Source organism: Myxine glutinosa, chromosome 4 (assembly GCF_964187855.1).
Source record: "Myxine glutinosa chromosome 4, kmMyxGlut1.1, whole genome shotgun sequence".
Lineage (NCBI taxonomy): Eukaryota > Metazoa > Chordata > Myxini > Myxiniformes > Myxinidae > Myxine > Myxine glutinosa.
The window spans coordinates 10,952,730-10,971,321 of record NC_136264.1 but is presented as its reverse complement, the minus strand read 5'-3'; the positions used below and the strand labels follow the sequence as shown (position 1 = coordinate 10,971,321).

Below are 18,592 nucleotides of genomic sequence, written 5' to 3'. Positions count from 1 at the left end.
GAGGAATGACCCTCCTGCCCCTCACGGAGTCTGCGGGTGTACTCGTAAAATAAACACATTGTCAACAGGACATCATATCAAGGTGAAGTCAAAGGACGTCGTGTCGAGGTGAAGTAAAAGGATGTGTGTTCAGGTGAAGTGAAAGGACATTGTGTCTAGGTGAAAAGAGAAGATGTTGTGTCGAGGTGAAACACTGTAATGAGGTGAGGTATACCTTGGTGAAGTTTCTCGATTAACACCGCCAACATCTAACAGTGGAGCTTCTCATTTTCACGAATAAGAGTTTCTATTTATCTTAACAGTTTGTGAGTGAGCATGATTTTACTCAATGTTTCGGGCTACATTTTGTGCTTGTGCCTATATGGTCTGCTTGTTTTTCCTTTGTGGGTCGGCTCTGCACGGCAAGGAACTGGCAGATCAAGAGTGTGAGACTTGGCGGTTTTCAAAAATGTGGATCTAGAGCATGGAACTCAGGAGACAACGGAGGTCCGGGCGTGGGAGACGACGGAGGTCCGGGCGAGGGAGACGACGGAGGTCCGGGCGAGGGAGACGACGGAGGCCCGGGCGAGGGAGACGACGGAGGCCCGGGCGAGGGAGACGACGGAGGCCCGGGCGAGGGAGACGACGGAGGCCCGGGCGAGGGAGACGACGGAGGTCCGGGCGAGGGAGACGACGGAGGTCCGGGCGAGGGAGACGACGGAGGTCCGGGCGAGGGAGACGACGGAGGTCCGGGCGAGGGAGACGACGGAGGTCCGGGCGAGGGAGACGTCGGAGGTCCGGGCGAGGGAGACGACGGAGGTCCGGGCGAGGGAGACGACGGAGGTCCGGGCGAGGGAGACGACGGAGGTCCGGGCGAGGGAGACGACGGAGGTCCGGGCGAGGGAGACGACGGAGGTCCGGCCGTGGGAGACGACGGAGGTCCGGGCGTGGGAGACGACGGAGGCCCGGGCGTGGGAGACGACGGAGGCCCGGGCGTGGGAGACGACGGAGGTCCGGGCGTGGGAGACGACGGAGGTCCGGGCGTGGGAGACGACGGAGGTCCGGGCGTGGGAGACGACGGAGGTCCGGGCGTGGGAGACGACGGAGGTCCGGGCGTGGGAGACGACGGAGGTCCGGGCGTGGGAGACGACGGAGGTCCGGGCGTGGGAGACGACGGAGGTCCGGGCGTGGGAGACGACGGAGGTCCGGGCGTGGGAGACGACGGAGGTCCGGGCGTGGGAGACGACGGAGGTCCGGGCGTGGGAGACGACGGAGGTCCGGGCGTGGGAGTCAAGGAGCGTATTTGCGCGAGCGTGATGAGGGTTAAATTGAGTGGGTTTTGAACTGTGATTTTTGTGAAAGAATCGAGTTATTTTTGTGAAAAGCATTTACTTGTTTGCTGAATAAGCACAAATTTTACGTAATAAGGAGAGCGGGACATTAGGATGAGGTGAGGGAGAGGTAGATGGATGGATGGAGGGAGGAAGACAAGAGGGAGTGAGTGGAGTCGTGTGTGGAGGGAGGGAGGGGGAAGGGCGGGGGTGTGGAGGGAGGGAGGGGGAAGGGCGGGGGTTTGGAGGGAGGGAGGGGAAGGGGGCGGGCGTGTGGATGGAGGGAGGGGGAAGGGGCGGGCGTGTGGAGGGAGGGAGGAGGCGGGCATGGGATAGGAGGGGAGCGAATGGAGAAGGTGGAGAAGGCATGCACACACACAGGATTATGATAATCTAGGGTAGTGGGTCCAGCAGGTCAGCCCAGGGAGCGCAGCGAATTGATGACCTGAGCGGCCCAAATTTATCAAGATGGTAAAAGCTCTGCCAGGCAGGCAGCAGTTCAGAAGCAAGGTTTAGCTCGATAGTTTGTATGTGGGATAAATGGGGGAGAGGGTCTTGGTGGTGGAGATGATGCAGAGAAGGAGGTTAGAAGGGTTGTGTGTGCAGGAGACCAGATGGAAAATACAGGGCGAGGAGTTTGGTAGGAGGATACAAGCTGTTACATATCAGTGGGGATAGAAGGAGGAGTGGCGTGGGAATAATAGTATAGGAAGAGATCAGCAAGAAGGTGGTCAGTGTGGAAATATGGGGGGGACGGATAGTTATGACATGGGTGGTGATACAGAGGAAAATGGTGTGTCGTGTTGGTATATGGGCCACACACTGGAAGGACTCGGGTGGAGAAGCAGGAATTCAGGGACGCAATAGAGAGAATGAAGGGAATGGTTGAGTTGGAAGTGATGCTGTGCATTGCAGGGGACTTTAATGCACATGTTGGAGTTGCGGAGTTGGGTGAAGAAGAATGCGTTGATAAATATTTTGGGGAATGAGGAATAGATAGGGTCAAGAGCTGATGGAGCTGGTGCCAAGGAATGGGATGGCTATAGCTGGTTCATTCTTTCAAAAGTGGGAAAGCCACAAGGTTACTTATAGGGAATGACAGCATAGAACAGAATTGGATTTGGTGGTGGTAAGGAAGCGACAGTTGTGGAGGGTGGATAGTATGGAAGGGGGGGTTGAGGGAGAGGCTGTTACCATCCAACACAAGCCTGTGGTGTTTGTCGTATGGATGAAGAAAAGGAGGGAGGTGGTTAAGAGCAGGAGTTGGAAAGTTATTAGGTGGGGGAATTATAGGGGAAATGTTGTCGTAGAGCTCAAGGAGAGGATGAGGGCAAGGTATGAGCACTTTTGAGGAGGAGTGGAAGAAACACGGAGAGGCGTTTAGGGGAATTGCAGAAGTTTTGGTGTGGAAGGATGTCAGGAAAGGGTGCATCGTCGAAGGATATAACCAAGTATGGTGGAAGGAGGAAGTAATAAAGACAGTTGGTGAAAAGGAGGAGGTTTGGAAGAGGATAGAGAAGATCAAGGATAGAGGGAGACAATCAGATGCTGCACCTATATGGGCAGAAGAAAGCAGCAGAGAGATCTGTGGATAAGGTGAGGAATAATATAGAAGAGTAGGTGGACAACAGGTCGGAAAGGATGGTGGGAGAAAGATTATCTCAGAATTGGCTCGTGACAGGGATGAGAATAGCAAGGACATGAAAGAGTGGAGGGGGCGTGATTAAGGATGGAGGCGGGAGGCTATTGACAGAGAAGGGGGCAGTATTGAAGGTGTGGGAAGTATATTTCAAAGAGCTTTTGAGCCGCGAAGGAAGCAACAGTAAGCTAGCTGTTTTTCGGAGAAAAAGGGTTTTTTCGTGGTTTTCAGGAAAAACAATATGGCGGCCGAACCACGTGACCGATGACATTTTTTTGTCCTTGGCCTATTTTTCCTTACATCATGCTCAAGAAATTTCATATTCTTGGGATCAGGTGTTCTACTTGTCAAATTGTGACGTCATAATGGAAGCACCTTTGATGTCCTTCATGTACATATTTGTTGGTCCCAATGCAGAGTTCTGTACAATGAGCGATGACTCAATTTTTTCCATTGAGCTGTTTCAGAGATATGCAGTGGGGCAAACTTTGAAGGTTTTTCCAAGATGGTGCCTATACCACGTGACCAATGACATAATAATTTGTATTAAAAAAACTCTACACGTGGAGCCGCTCCGGTTTCATGTTTGGTGAAAATTTCATGTCAATCAGACCAACGGTTGCAGAGAACATTCGTTTTAAAGGTTTCCGACCCCCAAAATCAGGGGCGGAAGAATAAATAGAATAATCTGAACAGAATGAATAGGTTTTCCACTACCTTGAAGGCAGAGGAAACTTAATAAGAAAGCCTTAAAACGTTTATACACAAATCTTTATTGGGCAATTGACAGAGCGGCAGTTGGGGAAGTCATCATGTATAAATACTGTACAGTCCAGTAAGGTGCCGCCAAAAAAGTGAGATGCATCACGGGACATGAATGAATCTCTGCGTTCTGCTGTTCATTGCACCGCCCACACATTGATCGTTTTCCTGCATTCGAGCGTCCGATTGCCCGTATGTTCTAAAACCCGTTTTTATGGCGTAGCCCGTAGGACAAAGCCATCTTGAACAGTGTTTGCATGTATGCATGTATGCATGTATGTCCCTCACGAACATACACCAATCAGAGCTGAGGATCTGGTCACATGACATGGGTGATGTGATGTGATTACATCTGTGATGTCATTACGGCGTACAACGGCTGACTCCACACAGCACCATTTTGATTTATATGCCGTTCAGGCCGAACATATCACCGAACCTGTCATTTATCACAATCGCCATGCTCTACCTTTACGTTTTTCATTCAGTGTGAAACACAAACAAACCGATTGTTAAAATGACCATTAAATATCGAAACCATAGACGTTACAGGTCTTCCAACGACACAGTACCTATAGATCTCAGGCTTCATGCCTTCAGAACTCACTTTCATGCCGCTTCGGACAATTTATACCAGGTTTCTTAATACAGTAGCATCATTTTCATAATAATAATAACAATAACGTTAATAGCAATAATAATATAGTAAATATAATCGTAACACTGCAATTCCTTTGTTGTGACTGCAAAGTTACTGGATTGAAGCGGTGTATGGTTGGTTCATGGATGACTCAATGAGACGCGGTGTACTAATTATCACTGGAGTAAGGAATTAGCCTCGGTTTATTAATACAGTAACATCGTCTTAATAATGATAATAACGTTAATAATGATATCGTAAATATAATCGTAACCCTGCAATCCGTTTGTCGTGACTGCAAAGTTACTGGATTGAAGCGGTGTATGGTTGGTTCATCGTTGACTCGAAACATATAGCATATACCCGTGTCTCAATGCAATGTCTTCGTTTCCATGGTGACCGACGGCTTAGAGACTTAGAGTACTTCAAAAATAATTTAATACTTTGCTGACTGGTAACTGGCATTATTTGCTAACTGGTCTCTCCACCCAGGTCATACTATCCTCCTCAACGTAAGTATCAAACAAGCCTGGCTAGGCCGCTATTAGACTTTCGGTCTTGTTTACCAAAAACGTTATTGAATAAAAATAAAAATAAAAATGGATAAATTTGAGGAAATGGAACGTGCGTAATATAAGGCATGACGAGCTAGTGGAGTGTATGGCGAAGCAGGGCGAGCATCAACGTCTCAATAATGACATGTCTCTCGAGAATGACGTGTGAAATGACGAAAGAGCAAAACCTGTATTTATGAGGTTTTAAGTATGTTTTGAATGGGCAATTAACTCTTAGGTCCGATTTTCTACATTTAGCCTTGCGGTATGTTGAAAAAAAATTGGTATGTTAAAAAAGCCGTGTTAGTGTGAATGGATCGATCGTTCGAAAGACGGAAACATGATTCTGAAGTATCATGTTCGTATGAACAGATGTTCGTAACCGGGGACTGCCTGTATATGCATTGTAGAACAACACGACTCGGTCTGGGTAATCTGTTGTGTGATTCTTATTGTGCTGCGCCATAATCAACTCTGGAAGGGGAGGCTGGGCTGAAAATATTCCAAAAGATGCTGACATTAAAAAAACTGACTCTCGAAGCGCGGTTCTCTCGAAGAAACACGGCACGGAAGCAGCCAATCAATCTTGCAGGAGTGACCCAGAGATCTCCCACATCCACGATAGTGTACCCCCGCCTTCACTAAGTCAGGGCCACGACGGAGTTAGAGAGAGAGAGAGACAAGAGGGAAAGGGCCGGTCCATGGAGACTTGTGGGCACTCTGACCATGACCGCGCTGCCCTGACAAGTCCGGACAGCAGGTAAGGATGGGGAAGGTTTGGCCCCCGACTTGCGTTGGGAGGTACAACCACCACGGCTCCCAGGTTGTCGTTTCGTATGCAGCCCGTGGCTGCTGGTTGCATCATTTTCTGGAAGTGCCGCTGATGCAGTTCTCCGATTACCAGTCAGCTGGCACTCATTTTGCCGAAATTGGAAGGGTGACAGGCTGAGTCAACCCACCTGGTGTTATTGCAACAGCATGACATGGGCCCAAACTCAGGACCCTAATATCTTTAAGCCAACACCAGGCCTACTGACAGGTATAATATGATGATCCTAGACCAATATAACTCCCCATCTGATGTTAGGGTGACTGCTGTGACAGTAAATGCTCAACGAGGTGTAATGTGGGAGAAGTGCCAGCTTTTAGAGTGGTATCATAAAAAAACTTTGTTGTTATTTGTAACTCTAAATTATTTTTCTTTAGAATTCTAAGAATGGTAAAGGGTATGTTGACATCAATTTCCAGGAGCCAATCATGGTGCACTACTGGTCCTCTTTCCAGAACTACTGGTCCTCTTACATCGACTTGGGGAGGAGGGGTAGCCACTCACATTCAATGTGCAGCACCTCGTGACTTGCCACCAATCCACACTAAGCATAGTTCCTGCTTGCTTTGTCTTGGCATTTATCGATGTAAATAATAAAACTGTTTTTGTCCAAATCCGGGTCCTTGGCGATTAATATGGTGCCATTTTGAACTTTGTGCGACCAGTAGTTCAGGAGGAGATACAGAATGGATGAACAGACATTGCATCCTATTAATGCAGTATGGACTTTTACTTCATGAGTATAGGTATGGGTTTCTGGAGGATGGTATGTAAAGCAGTGATGTTGCAGGTAGACAGGAAAGAGAGGGCAAGCGTAGCGAGGTCAGAAGTGAGACGATAGAAAACAGAGTCCACCAACCTGCCTGCAGTGTCTGAGGACACATTGGGACTCTATTTCCTGCCAGGAGATGCCAATAGTATGAAAAGGCTGGGATTCAACCACCACCAGATGGGAAGCAGATGTACCAGCCCGAAGTTGGAAGCTATACTCCCTAATACTTCTAGTAACTGTATGGCTAGATGCTTGATGATCTTTGTGTGGATCAGAATAGGCTTGTATCCCCACATACTTCTGAGTGGCACACTAATTTTACTGAGAGTTGCTTGGGATAGAGATGGTCAGATGGAAAATTATTGATACTGCGACCCTGAGCTGGATTTGACCACAATATTTGGAATGCCAGTCTCGTGTCCACGCCACACTCACACTGCCATGGAATATCCAATGAGGAAGTTTCCTCGTATGAATTTTGTGCAACCTTTTTTGAACTTGAGCTTCTATTTTTTAACAATAAATATATTATTTTCATTTGAATTGTAAAATTAACTGTTCAGTTCAAACCTGGTACTCAGAGCTAAGTTCTGTGCCTTGTTTTCACACTTTTTGTCCTGCTTCCCAGTTGATCTGCAACGGATTCGCAAAGAGTGCTCGGAGCTGAGGGAGGCCAATCGAGCAGCTCATCGATGTAAGGTGGATTTTAGACGGCAGCTTGAGCACCTGCAAGAACAATTGGACAGGTGACTTGGGGACATATGGATCGGTATCATCTATCTATAATTCCAGTAATCTCTATGTGTGTGTATGCGACCGCTGTTTCTCGACAACTACCGGTCCGATATACTTTAAACTTGCCAGGTATATTGCTGGGGACCCGAGGATGTGCCTTTTCAAGGTTTCATATTAATCGGACAATTACTTACCGAGCTATGTCCAAAAAACGATTCAACCAATCAGAGAGCAGCGAGCTATCGCGTGTGCCGAACGTGGCGAACACACTCTGCCTCGGACGGCACATTTGAGAGCGTATTCATTTATTTCACGTTGGCAAACTATGTTGCCGCTATGTTGGCGTTAAACTATGTTTTAAAACTAATTAAAACCATTTCATGTAAATAGAGGGGGGGGGGGGATTGTCACTGTACTCGCAAGCCGTTCGCCGTTCGCTTTGGCGTTGCGAATGGACCAAAACATTTCATGGACCAAACCATTTCATGTAAAGCGTTCGCCGTTCGCTTTGGCGTTGCGAATGGACCAAAACATTTCATGGACCAAACCATTTCATGTAAATAGAGGGGGGGGGATATAATTTTAGATATAGATATAGTACGGGCATGCCCTAGTACATTTAAATTTTATGAACCTACAGACTTGGCATTTAATATGGAATATTTTTTTTTTCTTGACTTGGGTTTACTTTCTGAACTCGGTATATCAATCTGGTGAGTTTCTTTTATGCTTCGGTGATTTCTTTGTTAAAAGAACCATGTCACTGATTGTCTGTCGCAGCAAGAAGCCAATAACAGGATTATATCACAGGTGGCGTGACAAAATGTACGGACAGGTACATTTGACGATTGGCTTCACAATCGGGGAGATAAGGGTTGTTGCGTTCTGTATTAGTGGAAAACAACTGCTGCACGTCTACAAAAGTTATTGCCGCTTCCCCTGGAGATGGTCCGTCAACTCGACAATGCTGTTTGTCATTTAGTGGTGGCTTTACAAAATTCCGGCATGAAACAGCGTGCTATTGCTTGGCAGTATGTCATCACTCAAGTTCAGGTGTCAAAGATCCTGAAACGAAATGCTCAGAGGGGTGTCCCTACTCCAATACCGAGGCCAGGACGTCCCCGCAGAACCACAAGGAGGGATGATCGCCAGCTGCACCGGTTAGTCCGCAATGGCCGTACCAAGTCAGCTAATCGGCTTAGGGCTGAGTGGCAGCAACTGACAAATGTGCCTGTATCCAGAAGGCTAGTCAACCAACGACTGGTTCAAGCAGGCTATCGTGCCAGGCGTCCCCTGAGAAAGCCACGCCTGACCAGACAACACTGCCAGCGCCGATTGCAGTGGGCCAGAGAGCACCGCCAATGGCAGCCAGGACACTGGAATCACGTGATTTTATTTATTTATTTATTTAATTTTTTTGTATACTGAATCGAGGCTCGTGAAAGAGCTAACATTTACTTCACAAACAAATCGACCAGACAAACAAGATACACAAAAAGAGGGAGCGGAAGACAAGATAGGGAGAAAAGGGGAAGCAAACAAACACAACATCCGAGAGCAGGGAGATGTGTGGAAGGGAGAGGGCCCGGGGGGAGGAGGCATGGGAAGGGGGGGGGGGGGGGAGGGAGAAGTATAAAGCACAAGGACACCAAGGACTTCCAGGACAGAAGTTGGTATTTCAAAAAGTGGAATTGGGGTGAAATTAGCGGGGGTAGAAAGGATCAAGGTTTTGGAGGGGGAAGATAAGAGATGGTGGTGAACAGCTGTTTTAAAGACTTGGAGGGTGGAGTGGGATTGAAGAGAGTGAGGGAGTTTGTTCCAGAGGTGAGAGAAAAGAGGAATGAAGGAGTGAAGGTGAGCAGAGAGTCTTGATTTTGGCAGTTTAACCAAAAGAGGGTTGCAGGCAGATCTTGTGCGACCTTGTGCGATCTTGTGATCTTGACAGATCTTGTGCGATCTTCAGTGACGAGTCTAGATTTCTGGTCTATCATCACGGTGGCCGTGCCCGAGTGCGCAGACAAGTGCATGAAGCCTACAACGAAGATTGTATAGTGCCAAGAGTCCAAGCTGGAGGTGGTGGGGTGACCGTTTGGGCTGCTTTTCATGCAGGGGGCAAAACTGACCTGGTTGTTCTGAGTGGAAACCTGAACCAGTTCAAGCACAGGGCCATTCTGGAAGAAACATTGCTTCCATTTGTTCGTGCAGCCTTTCGAGGAAACTTTGTCTTCCAAGATGACAATGCACGGCCTCATCATGCTCGCATGATCCAGCACTTTCTTGCTGACCGTGGTGTAGAGCATATGGAATGACCTGCCATGTCCCCGGATATGAATCCGATAGAGAACTTGTGGGCAGAATTAACGCGTCAAATCGACCACTTCTGTACGTGCGCCTCTGTACGTGCATTGCAGCAGGCTATTGTAACTGCATGGCAAGCGATTCCTGTCCAAACCTTGGCAAATCTCGTGAACAGCATGCTTCAACGTGTACGTGCTCTCCTGAATGCTCGTGGGGGTTACACGAAGTACTGAACTGTAATTTTACTGTCCGTAATCCCAGTCGTAATTTAACTTTTGTTTTTGTTAAAAAAAATTTGGCTAATGTGCAAAATAAAGAGATACTTCTGGAAAACGCACAGAAGTTTAACACAGTACTGTCCGTGAATTGAGTTCGATATCAGTTTACATCACTTTCAAGGATCAATTTATTTGCTTCGAAATGTCAAATGTGGTTTTTGTTTCTTTTAAAGGTCACATTAACAAAATCTAGAATAATTTCAACATAATTCCAATGAACTTTTGGTTCTAAGTCATCTTGAAAAGTAAGTTCACCCCCACAAAAAAAATATTCCATATTAAATGCCAAGTCTGTAAATCCTCATGTTTTTTTCTTCTTGTTTAACCAACTTCTTCCTCCACTCTCATTTGTAAATCTCCCCCCTGCTCGACATGCTCATCTCAGTGCTGAAGAGAGGGGCGCAGCACTTCGGACTGAGGTATCTCGTTTAGAAGCTGCTCGCTCAGACCTAGCAATGGAACTTGAGCAAGAAAGAAGAGAACAGCAGGATGTTGCGGAGCTCCGCAGCATGCTAGATAAACTTGAAGAAACAGCAAATGTGAATTCCAGAGAGGTGCGTTTTTTTTATTTGATATTTTTGATTTCACTTCTTATCCACGACTGCTTTGTTATTAGTCCCCTACCAGTGTACACCGGAGGGGACTATAGGTTTGCACGCCGTCCCTCTGTCTGTCAGTCCGTCACGCAAAGACCAGTTTTCCGGACTTTTTTTCTAAACGCTTAATGCTAATGATTTCAAACTTGGTACATGGTTTCTTCATGATAAGGTACAGGACAAGTTCGAACTTCATGACGTTTCGATCATTTTTGACAACGTTATGGCGCTTTGAACTTTGGGAATTCTGATAATTCGGATGATCCTTAACTCAGTGCCATTTTAAGTTTAATTTCCTTTAAAAAAGATTTTCTCTGCAATAATTGGACCGATTGAGATCAAATTTTCACCATGTGAGGGACTCGGTCTGTAGAATATTTTAATGGTAATTATGACGTCACAGGTCACGTGGTTCGGCCGCCATATTGTTTTTCGTGAAAACACGAAAACCCCTTTTTCTCTGCAACGGCTGAACAGATTGAGGCCAAACTTTGCAGGCAGAATCGCATACCCATGACGAACAAAAAAGTCAGCGAGCATGACGTCATGCGTAACATGGTTTCAGAGTTATGACGTTTTTAAGCATGAACCTTTAAAACCAAGCTTCTCCCTCATTTTTGATCCAATCAAGGGGAGATCTGTTCAGCATGTCAATCTACTAAAATGTCCTTTTGGAATTTGCGATAGGGCGCGTGGTTTGGCAGATATCGTTAATTAAACGAAAATATTTTTTAAATGGATATCTCTTGTTTATTCTAGAGTTTTCCTCAAGCCGCACCACGCGCCCTCAGCCTCGTCTCGCGAACGTCAACAGCGCGACACAGCGCGCGCTTTCCGGAGGGGCAGAGCCAAGCCGAGCAACATATATATACACATTGATCATTCATCGTGAACCGGAAAGTATAATAAATTACTGGTATTTAGCGACTCGAAAGGTTCTTTATCAACAACTTATTTTCTCGTGCTTCTGCTGACCTGTCTGCAAGGTGTATAAATCAAAGTCCCGAGTGCGAATCACAGGTGAGCCCGTCCTGAGGTAATTAGCGATTGGGAACGATTCAGAACCTGTGGATAAATAACCCTTGGTAATTTCCCCAACAGTTTTCCGGACGACAGACTGCCGGTAGGGGACATGTATTGCAGCGCAATACTCAGAATGCTTGTTATTTTTACCTCCGTCACCGAAGGTGGATGGAGGTTGTGTTTTCACCCCTGTCTGTTTGTTTGTGAACAAGATATCTCAAAAAGGTTGTGGACAGATTCGGACGAAATTTGGCAAAGAGGTAGTGTATATAACAAGGACGAAATTATGAAATTTTAGTGACGATCCGGTTCTGGATCCAGCTCGGAGAATTTTTAAAGTAATTCTTCACTATTGGGAGATAGGGCCAAAGATGATATATAGCACGATATCTCAAAGTTATGCACGGATTTGGACAAAACTTGGTGGAGAGGTTGGGTGTGTGACAGGGACTAATCGATTTCATTTTGGTGAAGATCTGAACATGTATTCGGATATAAGAATTATTTAATTTTTTAAAAGTGATTCTTCACCATTGAGAGATCGGGCGAAAAGCGATACATATAAAATGTTATTTTAAAAAGTTATGGATGAGTTATGAATAAACTTGGTGGATGAGTTGGTTCGGTGACAAGAACAAGGTGATTAGATTTTTGTTCAGGTCCGAATCCAGATCCGGCCTATCAGTGGATAGAAACCATAAACTGTTTAGCCTGGTGGAGGTATGCGCTCTACCGAGTGCCGTTCTAGTTCAAGCATTTTACCTTGTAGCTGAACTTTTATTTTGCATTCATAACATATTGATCTACTTGCTCAGGTTGTAACAATTGGTTATTTTATTTTATTTGTCTGTATGGAATCAAAATTATTCAACGAGTACCAAGTATGCAGCACTCCAAGTGTGCTTTTAAGGGATTATCAGATCAGATAACCCAAAATGCAATCAAAGTTTGTTTTCCAACATCTTACCGTGGAAGTTTTGAAGTGCACAGACTCCTGTGCTTGTGGTTCAGTTACTCACAGTGTTTAATCACCTCTGTCCTTGATCCCCATTCCTCCTCTCATTGTGACGGTGCAGGCCGACCAGTGCAGGCATGAGGCGGGCTCATGGCGAGAGCGCTACGAGACAGCCTGGCGGGAAAAAGACGAGCTTAAGGCCGAAGTGTCGCAATGCCGTACTCATTTGCAAAGCTTGGAGGATGAAGCCAACAAGGTACGTGCATACGTTACAAACTCTGATTTGGAAATAGTACAAGGTAGCTGCCCAAAAATGTTTACATTGCCCAATTCCTGGTATTTATCCTGCATTACCTCAAAATGTACACGCCTTGTCTCGTCATGAATATTGCAATTGGATTATTGGGGTCTTGAGATGCTAATCATCATCACCTGGTGTTGGCCTAATGGTTAGGGCTGCGGGCTTGGGATCCTAAGGTCCTGAGTTCGAATCCTGTTGAATTAACGCCAGGTGGGGTTGACTCAGCCTGTCATCCTTCCGAGGTCGGCAAAATGAGTACCAGATAACTGGTTATAGAGAGGCACTGCATCAGCGGCAGACGCACCCACAGAAATGATGCAACCAGCAACCGAGTGGCTGCACACGAACCACCGCCACTTGTATGCACTCTTAAACTGCTGGATGGAATGAGTGAAATTTGGTGGTTGTACCTGGGGTTTGCCTGTTAGGGTTTTAGGTGTTAAAAATTGTCGTTGTGTGAGTTCAGGATGGGGTTGAGGATGCAAATTCTCTGTAATTGTGTACCATGTAGTGCCACCCGGTGGTGGTGGGAGAGGGTATTACAAGTCAGCTATGGAGATGACTTGCAATTTATCACTGTACACGTGATGTCGTGCAAGTGCTTTAGTGACCCCATCCCCGTAGGGCGTCGGTGTCTCTTATGCTACTATGATTTGAGAAGTTTCTATTTGAGTACCAATCTTTGTTGCGGGATCGAAGATCCGCGATGCTGGTTCCTGGTACGTTAAGTAAAACTGGATCTAAAATATAATGAAATTCTAACAGAAGAACTGTGATGCCAGGACGTTTAAAATTGTGCAATTTAAACTGAACGTCTATCTTCGTAAGATAATACAATCTTCCTTCAAGCTTAAACTCTGAGCAGTTAAAACGACAAATCTTTCTGGGATTGAGATGCACTTTGGGGATCACGCAAGATCGAAGCAAAACAAACGGTTCGTTTTTTGATAAAATAACATGACACTCGTGACGAGTGAGCGAACACTTTGGAATTGTTTACAGTGTTCTTATTTTTATTTGTAAGCATCTTTAATGAAACGGTAATTACGTGCATCCATGTTGTTAAACTTTTAAAATTCTCCCTTATGAATCACGAACCTCCGTCAACCTATCCCCCCTTTTCCCCATTGATACATTGCCACGTTTTCAAGAACTATTGAGCACGCTTTATAGTGAATGCCAGGGTCATGAATCGATCCCACATGAATGCTGGAGTCCTACTGTATAGTTGTTGGTCTGATCGAGGAACATTTAAATTATATTATATATTTTGAACACGAGAGCACGAATCAGAACATGAATCGGAACACGAACCTGCAGTTTAGCAGAACTTTGGGTCTGAATTTGGCAAATTGTGTGGAATTTCGTCCCAAGCGTGCAGGTGCACAGAGGAGTACAGCATTGGTATCCCAAATGTTCCACCTGTAGACTTTTTAAAGTTTGTCAGATCAAAGTCATCTTTGTAGATGTCTGATTTTCATCCACATTCATTCATTTATTTATTTTAGATTTGCAATGTTGAGGCTTGCAGAGGAGCTGCAGCATATAACTGATCAGGATGTAACAAAACAAAAGGAACAGTGGAAAGAGGGGGCCACTTGCAGCAGGATTGAGGGACAAAATAAAGGGAGACTAAATGAAGTTAGTGATTTGGGAAGAATCAGGGCGAGGGGAGGACACAGAGTGGGCCATATGGATAAAGCAGCAAACTCTCAGGAAGTAAAGACTGGAAACTTGTAAAGATGTGGGCTTGAGAGAGGGAGGGTTAATGTGGGTATAAAAGATCATGGCTTTGGATTGGGGACAATCCGAGATGGTGAACAGCTGTCTTGAAAAGCTGGAGGGAAGAATGAGATTGGAGAGAATGTGGAAGTTAACAGGTGGGGAAAAAGAGAATCGAGCGAGTGGAGGTGAGCAGTGAATCTGGATTTTGGAAGTTTCACCAGAAGGGCATTTCTCGCAGACTGCATGCGTCCTGCGGAAACCTAGGGAAAGGTAGGAGTGTGGGGGAGGGGGAGAGCACAGAAATGGCGGAGGGTGTAAGACCATAAAGGATGCGATATAAGACCGAGAGACGACCGACCGACGTGTCTGCGATGGCGGAGTAATAGGTCCATAGACTCATCTTCATCGCAGGACATTTTCATGATCTTGAAGGCCTTGGTATCCACGGTGTCAAATTGAACAAGGTGTCAGGCTGGGGAGCCAGCCCAGAGGGGAGAGCAGTACTCCATCAAGCTTGGGATGAAGATGTTGTAGGAGTTCACATGTGCCAAGGAACGACTTTGCCTAACGGAGTATGCCCATTGTTTTCACCACGTTTAAATGTTTTCCACATGCCTCACATTCACAAATGAAGCAGCCATTATTACCTCCACCACCAAATGTTTTCATCTCTGTTTGTCTGGCTGTCTCTTTGTGAACAAGATATTTCAAAAAGTTGTGGACTGATTCAGAAGAAATTTGATTGAGATGTCGAGTATTTGACAAGGATGAAATGATTACCTTTTGGTGAAGATCTGGATCTGGCTCTGACAAATTTTTTTCAGTGATTCTTCACCATTGAGAAAAAAAAATAAAAAAACACCTTTAGAGGCCATTTTTCCCCGCAAGCGGGGGTTGGCCTTTTTCGGGAACTTTTTTTTTTTTTTTTAGAGGCCATTTTTCCCCGCAAGCGGGGGTTGGCCTTTTTCGGGAACTGTGGTTGTTGTTGTTTTTCGGTCCCCTTTTTGAAGCAATGTTTTACGGCCGGATGCCCTTCCTGACGCCAACCCTTTTTGCTGCCTTTAACGACAAGCAGGGAATTACCAGTGAACTGGTACTCAATTTGCCGACCTCGGAAGGATGACAGGCTGAGTCAACCACCCTGGCGTTAATTCAGCGATTAACCGGGATTCGAACCCAGGATCCTAGGATCCTAAGCCGGCACCCTAGCCGCTAGCCCAACACCAGGGTTGATGGGGCAAAAAACGATTTCCAGTCATGGCCAAAAATATTGGCACCCTTGCACTTTTTTCAAATAATGCACCATTTCTTCCAGAAAATTGTTGAAATTAAAAAATATTTTGGTATCCACATTTGTATTTCTTTGGTTTGCAGTGGAACAAAACATAAAATCTGAAAACATTACGAAATGTTAGCTTATTCCACACAGAAATCCTAAAATGGCCCGGACAATATTATTGGCACCTTTTAGAAGTTGTAAGAAACAATTAGATTTCCAGTAGGTGATCCTCCTTTACTTTGGAATTTAACTCACCTGTGGTGAGTTGCAGGTTCCTACAATATAAAAATCACTCATTCAACCAGTTTGAATAGAGAAAAGGAGTCATTCTGCTGTTTTGTGTCACTCTGTGTACCGCAATGAGCATGGAGAAAAGAAAGAAAAGCAGAGAATTGTCTGAGGAGGTCAGACACAAGATTGTAGCCAAGCATGGACAATCGCAAGGATACAAGTCCATCTCCAGACACCTTGATGTTCCTGTGTCCACCGTACGCAATGCTATCAGGAAGTTTAAGGCCCATGACACTACGGCCAACCTCCCTGGACGTGGCCGCAAGTGAAAACTTGATCGAAGATTGCAGCGAAGGTTTGTTTGAATGGTGGAGAAAGCACCTCGATCAACTGCTAAACAGATTCAATCTGACCTTCAGACACAAGGTACAACAGTTTCAACTTACACCATCCATCGGCAACTCGATGAAAGGTGGTTCTATGGTCGGAGACCCAGAAGGACCCCACTGCTGAGAGAGAGAGAGACATAAGAAAGCCCGACTGGAGTTTGCCAAAACACACCTGAACAAGCCAAAATCCTTCTGGGAGAATGTCCTGTGTAGCCCAGCAGATATGTGAAAAAATTGTGCTTTTGGTGATACAAGCATGAAATTTTGAACACTGATAGAGCATACTACTAGGAAGATTTTTGGATATAGGGGCATTCAAATCTTTTCCTAGGGACAAAATGGTGGCCATTTTAAAAATGGCCGTTTACGGATAATAAGATACACAGTACCGATGTCTATAAAACTAGATTTACTTATTGCTCAAGCACACCTATGATGTTTTTTTCACGTAAACAGGTTGTAAGATCATAATTAAATGTCAACAAACTCACATAACATTTATTTGGTCCTTATTCTTTACAAAAATAATTACTTTTTGAGCTATTTTGAGCAAACTCCAGAAACACAATGGAAATGAAGTGAAAATGCCACATTAACGCTGTGGAAGTGACTTTCACTATAAAACAGTCTACAAAACAGTCTTCCACATGTTTGTGTATATGTAACAGGTGTGTTATTCCTCCTGTATACTATCGTGTGCACTCCCCTGCACAGTGACACAGAGCTGAGCACTGGAGTGCGGCCTTAACACACTTGCACTGTTTCCTGCAACCCTTCTTGCATCCACATCTAATCAATTGTCGGCATGCCTCAGTTGCCTCTGTGAGGGTTGTCCAATATATCCCCCAGCCGTTATTACTCTGTTTCCAACCCCATTCACTTGGCGATGGGAGCTCAGGTGCGCAAATCATCATCTGGCCCCAACAAAAGCCGGCTTGGTAGGCAGCTCTCTTGATGTGTTGTCTGAGGGCTTCTTGCGTTGGTGGGATAGCCTCTATTGATCTACCAGTCTGGGTGAAGAGATGCTTGCGGGCATCGTTAACATGTTCCTGGCTGCTTGTTCGATCGTAGAGCAGAACAACAAAACGCTCCAGTGGATCCATGTTGTCATTTGCAGTTGAAATGGTTGGTGTGGCAGCCAGTGCGCAGAAAGCTGAGGTGACCTCATCATAGGCTTTCCATGTTTCCCATGCTGTTTTCTTCCCCCTTCCGCCGAAGCAGGACACGGTGTCACACCCAGTGAAGGCGTGGAAGAATGGCAACCCTCGGCACTTGTTTGGTCCCAGTGCCACAGCCATCTCGTGAGCTGCCAAGTGCCTGAAATTCTTCCCTGTGCCAAAAGCAACCCAGAGTTCATCGATGTCAAGATATCCAGTTGCTGCCACTGCAAGGATCAAAACATCTGTGTCCACTGTGCGGATTGACACCTTGGTATAGCCCTGTCTGACTGCATCTTGGACATGGAGTAGTATCCTTGTATCTGCCTCCTCGTGACTACACGGGGAAAGACCAGTAACATCTCGTGGCTGTGTACAAAAAACTTCTTTGTGGTTTGTGGTGACGATTTGCTTGTCAGTCTCAATGTTTGCTATCCTCGTTGCTAGAAAGTCAAACAACTCCACCTTGTTCTCGTCTATGCGAAGGAAGGCCTGCCAGTTTCGAGGGATGGAACTAGATGGCTCAACTCGTCTCCTGGTGCCTTTACCCTTCGTCTTCCTGGTGTCGGCTTTCAAACTGTCTGGGAAATATTCATCCCAGATAATATCAACCCTGCTCTTATTTTGTATCTGAGATGTGATGTATGGCAAGAATACTAGTGATGCATACTCAGAGAAGGTCTTCGCATTACGAGGTGCCAGCATGTTCACGATGGCTGCTCCATCCAGGATCATGACTTCAACAGGGGGGCTTAAATCATCATTTTCCCGTGAGGTGATCAGATCTTCTAAGCACCCAACCAGATCAGACTTGGTTCCAAGCCGGATTTTGCCCATTTGTGACAATGCAGGGGGACAAGCTTGGTTTTCATGTGCAAAGAATTCATCAAGATCTCCATTCCGTGTCTGGGATGCAATAAACAGCCTGGAGAACAGAACGCAGTCATTCTTCAGAGATACCACCTTCAACTCTGTTCTTGACTTCTCTCTGACTGGGGGTCGGCTGAAGAGAGGGAGATTGTTTCTTTTTATTGGGTCAGTGATAGGCTTTGTCTGATGTACAAGCCTCTCATTCACATATGTGTCATACTGTTCTTTTCCCAGCTTCTCGATCTGGTA

At 45.8% G+C, this 18,592-nt stretch overlaps 1 protein-coding gene across 6 annotated transcripts in view; it reads left to right on the top strand.

The window, feature by feature from the left end:
- Positions 1 to 18,592, top strand: part of LOC137424410 (sarcolemmal membrane-associated protein) — a 274,679-nt gene that overhangs the window by 245,702 nt on the left and 10,385 nt on the right. For all 6 annotated transcript variants that reach the window (XM_078775449.1, XM_068111836.2, XM_078775451.1 and 3 more), the window contains 3 exons: positions 7,135 to 7,252; positions 10,203 to 10,371; positions 12,513 to 12,647. In XM_078775449.1, coding sequence (XP_078631575.1) covers positions 7,135 to 7,252; positions 10,203 to 10,371; positions 12,513 to 12,647 — 422 coding nt within the window. The remainder of the gene's footprint in view (positions 1 to 7,134; positions 7,253 to 10,202; positions 10,372 to 12,512; positions 12,648 to 18,592) is intronic.